A 5,494-nucleotide genomic window follows, 5' to 3' on the forward strand; every position below is an offset into this window, starting at 1 on the left:
TGCCATTCTCCATTAACAATCAAGTGTTCCACTCTTAAATCAGGATTCTGTAACACAAATTCATCTTCTGCATATCTTTCAATCAAAGCATATTCCTTTATCCATTTGTCATGCCACACTGAGATGTTTTTGCCATTCACCACTAACCATCTTTTACCTTCATTGATTGCAGAAATTACCCATTTAAGTCCAGGCCATATGGATGATTGTTTATGATAAGTAATCCATTCACCCTTTTTATTTTTATATTTGGCCCTCATGAACTGAGTCCATTCTACATCTTCTGTTTCAATCTTCCATATCAGTTTCATTAGCAAGGCTTTGTTCATAACTTCCAATCTTCTCAATCTCAGTCCTCCTTCTGAAGTTGAGCATTAACTTCATCCCATTTTACAGTACTAACTTCTTAACAGCAGGGTCTCCAGACCATAAAAAATTTCTTATAATTTTTTCACATTCTTGAATGACTGCTCTTGGCCACTTGTATACTGACATATTATAAATAGGGATACTGCAGAGAACATGTTTTACTAGTGTTAATCTGGCAGAGAAGGCCAATAATTTACCCATCCAACCAGCTAGCATTTTCTGTATCATTCTACCATTCCCCAAACTTGATAAGATTTACTCTTCCAGGATTAAGTATTACTCCTAGATATTTATCTGAAAGCTCTGAAAAACTCATCTGTAAGTATTCAGCTATCCCATTCGTCCTTGTATCTGACACACCATCCACAAAGTGTTTGCTTTTGCTTTTATTGATTATTTGACCAGCTGAAGTTTGATATTTTCCTAGCATACACATTAAATTGTCCAATGATTTCTTGTTGCCATTGCAAAAGACAAAAATGTCATTAGCAAACATTAAATGAGAAGGTTGGCAGCCACCCCTATTAACCATAACTTGAATCTTCCCTTCATGCACCATTTTTGTAAGATTTCTACTCAGAACTTCCTCAGCAAGAATGAAAAGAATGGGAGATAATGGGTCACCTTGTCTAAGTCCCCTTCCAACACCAAAAAAACCACATGGTCCTCCATTGACTAGCACTGATATCATGACAAATTCAAAGATTTTCTTTAGCCAGCTAATTCCAATTTCAGAAAACCCAAATCTTCTAAGTACTTCAAATACGAAATCCCAACTGAGAGTATCAAAAGCCTGAGAAATATCTAGTTTGAGACCCACATTTCCACCTCTTCTTTGATGTTTAGTTCATTTATCATTTCAGAAGCTAATACTATTTTATCATGTATGTTCATGCCTTTAATAAATGCTCCTTGCTGAATGAAAATCAATTTTTCAATTCTTGTACTTAATCTAGTGGTGATAATTCTAGTGATGATCTTGAAAGTGAAATTAGCCAATCCTATGGGTCTAAATTTATCAGCTTTCTTGGCACCTTAGATAATAGAAATAAGAAAATTTGAGTTCAAACCTTTAGGTATGAATCTGTGACTCCAACAAAATTGAATGGCTTCCACCAGATCCAGGCCAATAATCTCTCATGCATATTTGTAGAAGCTGTCAGGGAATCCATCATGGCCTGGTGCACTGTTTGCATCCATTCCATAAACTGCTTCTTTTATTTCCATTGCAGAAGGAGTGGCATCTAAAAACAACTTGTCTTCCTCAGTTAAAATTTTAGGAATCACATCCAAAATCTCTTCAGAAATAAGTAATTCTTGGGCTTGAAATTTTTTCTTGTAGTGCTCCACCAAAACATCACCAATTTGAACCTGGTCAGTCACCATGTTATCGTCATCACACTCCAATTCATTTATATTATTCTATGACTGTCTAATCTTCAAACTGGTGTGGAAAAAAGATGTATTTGCACCTCCCTCTTTTACCCACTTCACTCTAGATTTAGCTCTCAATAATTCATTGTATTGTTGAGATGCAACTTCATGTTTTCCTCTAGCTGTGACCAGGTTATTTAACAATTCAATATTTTCAGGGTCATTATCAGATAATAAAGAAACTGCTAAAACCTCATCCTCTGTTTTCTTGAATGTTATTCTCAGATCACCAAAGACCTCCCAGTTCCATTTCTTGAGTATTTGTTTAAGCCTTTTTAATTTTGCTAAAAATGAAAAAGCTGGGTTTCCTGCTATTTCTACATTCCATGAATCTTTGATCAATTTCAAAAAATATGGATGAGAAGACCAAACAGATTGATATCTGAAGGGAGCATTCACTGGTTTTTTAGTATTAACTACAAAGCCAAATAAAGCTCCATGGTCTGAAGTTCCTCTTACTCCTACCTTGTAGCACCATCCTTCAAAGTTGTCCAAACATTTTGTGTTATAAAAAGCTTTATCTAAATCACATAGAATCCTTTTCTTTCCATCTCTATTATTGCACCAGGAAAACTTGATTCTTGTTCTTGTAGCTTGTATTAAATTGCAAGACTCCATGCAATCTCTAAATTCTTGTATTGATATTCTGAGAGGTCTTCTGCCACTTGCTTTTTCATCACAACTTAACGCCACATTGAAATCACCAATTATCATCCAGGGTAGGTTCATTTCACTAATGTCTTGCAGTTCTCCCCACAATTGTCTTCTATCAACAGTAAGGCAAGCTGCATGAATACCAGTCACCAGTACATGCCCCACTTTAACCTGATTTGAAGATGAAATAACAACTGGTTTTGTTAAAGAGGAATGCCAGAACAACCATATATTGCCTTTTGCAGTATTAGTAGAATTATGAATAATCATTTGACACATTCCAGGTAAATATAAACCTTTTATTCCCCTGCTAGTAACTCTAACTTTAGGTTCTGCTACCCACAATAAAGAATGACTAAATTTTTTTACTAAATTTCTTAGTTTATCTTTGGCTTGAATTCTCTTCAAGCCTCTGATATTCTAGAATATTGTTCTCGTTGAGATATATTTGAATGAGATGTATTGGAACTCCCCACTTCATTTGTTATTTTAACTGAATTAGTAGCTTGCTTCCTTTTGGTTACATTAGGTACACCCTTAGTAATTTTTCCTTTAGTAGGTTTACTTACCACCTTTGAAAAATCTTGATCGTGTTTCTCAGCAACATCAACTAAAGTTGAAATTTATTACCAGAATTATTCACCATGGAGGAATTACTATCTTTCTTTGGTGTTGTGGTTTTTCTTGCAATTACCTTCCATCCATCCATATTTGAAGTAGAAAAGTTGGATAAAACTTGAGCTGTGAAAATATCATTTGCTGCAGTTGATAAAATTGGAGCTCCTGAAGAAGAATCATTATGTGATGTATATGAACTAGCACATGTGGGAGGTGGAATGCTTGTTCCAACTTCAATAAGTTTTCCTACAGATAGTGCAGGGAAGTCTGAAGTAGATTCTAAAGTACCATTGTAACCAGTTTTAAGTTGCATAACAAAATAACTATTGATAGGAGTAATGAATGCATCCACTTCTTCACCTTCACTAAGTAATTCTTCATGAATTTGTGATTTTGCTGAATCTTTGTTATTAATATCAGGAAAGCATATATCAAAACCACCTGCAGTTTGAACTTGAGGTATTTTTGGAGTGTATCTCCATTTTTGTTTCTGTATGACTTGAGGTCTCTCACCTTGAATTTTTTCCTTTCTTTTCAGTCTACATTCTATCACCCAATGGCCTACAGTCTTGCAATGACTACAAAACTTAGGCAACTTAGATATTCTGATATCCTGTTCAAATTTACAGTACTTAGTCTCTACTGAAATCTTAGTAGGAATAGACAGCGATAAATCTATTTCCACTAAAATGCTAGCATAGTAACCAATTTCTTTGTTTAGTGTAGTTGGATCCACTCTAATTGGTCTACCAATTGCTCTACCCATAAACATGAGTATATCTTCTTTCCAATATTCAATACTTAAACCAGGAAATAAAATCCATACAAAAGCACTTGATTTTTTTTGCTGTTCTGGTTTGAAATCTCGTTCCCAGGAAATAAAATTCATGCAAAAGCACTTGATATTCAACTTCCCAAAATCCTTCGTATATATTCTTCAAATCAATCTGATTTTCTAGTTTAATAATGAAAAACCTTCACCAATTGGAATGAATTGGCAAGTACCTGAAAGAGACTATTGCTTACGCAAACAAGATTCAACAATGATCATCTTTGTTTTAACCAAATCTAATCTACCAATCAAGCTAAACATCCATTCATTTAAACTCTCATCAATAATCTCACCCGGGATGAACGCAGATGGACTAGAATTATGTGAAACAAAACTAGATTCAGATCTAAGGTTTGCTGGAACCTCAGAATCTGATCGAAAACTAGAATTTTCTACCATTGTAGATTAGATTTTAGACATATTGATTTGATTGTAAGAACTACAAATAAATCAATGTAAAAAATCACCTGAATTAAAGAAGATGATGCACAGAAAACGAAAATTGACGAGAAAAAATTAGCCGATTCGGTCGCCGAGTTGCAGAGCTCAACTCAGTCCGAGTTATTATTTTATGATTTTATCTAATTTATTACTTTACCACTAAGATCCCGAATCGGGACCGGGAATTTTATTATTTTAACGAGAATATTATATTATCGAGTATTATATTAAAGAAGTTATACTATAGTTTTCAAAGCATTCAATTTTCATCCTTATGATTGGTTGGTTGTGATAAGGTCTTGGTAAAAGCAACAGATGAGAAGGGCCAAGAATGTAAATCCATGTGAATATGAAATAAGGATTTACAGTGAAAAGATGTCAACATACTTTGAACACGTACAGTAACTCTTATCATTTATTGTTCAAATATATTCCTTAGTACTCAAGGAGATCCTGCGCCGAGATAAATTAAAAATCTTTTAACTAAGGTTTTTGTTTTTATATGCTTTAATTACCAGCAATTAAATGCATATCTCTAGAGAATAAAAATTAGTAATGGACATTTACTAATTGGAGATTTTTTATTGAGAGATTTCGGAAATATTGGACAAGCATTTATTGGAATTAGGAAAACCGAATTTTTCCACTCATCGCATATCTTGAGAATATTTTCGGTTTTGGAAATTCCTTGATGTCCAAACATCCATGGTCTATAAATTCCTAAGTTTGTGCTTCTAGCAAACTATCCTAAGAGCCAGGCAAACTTCATTTCTTGTTGTTCTGGTGGAGCCGTTGATAGACACATTTTTGTGTCTAAATTATACTCAATGTCTCTATTGTTAGTGCTCGATTTTTGTACTGATTTTGATGCTTTGTGTGTTTGTAGGTGTTTTTGGAGAAATACACTTGTGTGGAAAAAGTTGCTCAAAAAGTGCTATTTGGACTCCCGGAGAAAAGTACTAAAGGCACCCTCAATTTGGATAGGGGGAACCTCAGTTGGGCACCTGCTATTCGCACCCCCAGTTTGGTTAGGGGGACACCATCTTCAACATTTCAAAAATTCGTTTTGGTGGGAAAATTTTATTCTCAATTGTGTAACTTTCGATCGATTCTTGAAGGAGTTCTGTGTAGACTAAAGGGCTGAAA

General features: G+C 34.5%; 1 protein-coding gene across 1 annotated transcript; it reads right to left on the bottom strand.

Moving 5' to 3' along the window:
- Positions 1 to 1,506: 1,506 nt before the first annotated feature.
- Positions 1,507 to 3,841, bottom strand: LOC113359404. The gene is made up of 3 exons (XM_026603043.1): positions 3,088 to 3,841; positions 1,855 to 2,789; positions 1,507 to 1,740 (listed from the first exon to the last, which is right to left on the bottom strand). The coding sequence occupies exons 1-3, from the start codon at positions 3,839 to 3,841 to the stop codon at positions 1,507 to 1,509; spliced, it is 1,923 nt and encodes a 640-aa protein (XP_026458828.1).
- Between the last annotated feature and the right edge of the window lie 1,653 nt (positions 3,842 to 5,494).

The sequence above is a fragment of the Papaver somniferum genome, chromosome 3 (assembly GCF_003573695.1).
Source record: "Papaver somniferum cultivar HN1 chromosome 3, ASM357369v1, whole genome shotgun sequence".
Taxonomy (NCBI): domain Eukaryota; kingdom Viridiplantae; phylum Streptophyta; class Magnoliopsida; order Ranunculales; family Papaveraceae; genus Papaver; species Papaver somniferum.

What these genes read in the sequence shown, in the direction of transcription:
- LOC113359404 (XM_026603043.1), bottom strand. Translation starts at nt 3,841, where the DNA reads ATGGGTAGAGCAATTGGTAGACCAATTAGAGTGGATCCAACTACACTA. An exon ending in CTCCATGGTGAATAATTCTG is followed by an intron (nt 2,790 to 3,087) that starts GTAATAAATTTC and finishes TGTGGGTAGCAG; the next exon opens with AACCTAAAGTTAGAGTTACT. An exon ending in CTAAATCTAGAGTGAAGTGG is followed by an intron (nt 1,741 to 1,854) that starts GTAAAAGAGGGA and finishes GTGACTGACCAG; the next exon opens with GTTCAAATTGGTGATGTTTT.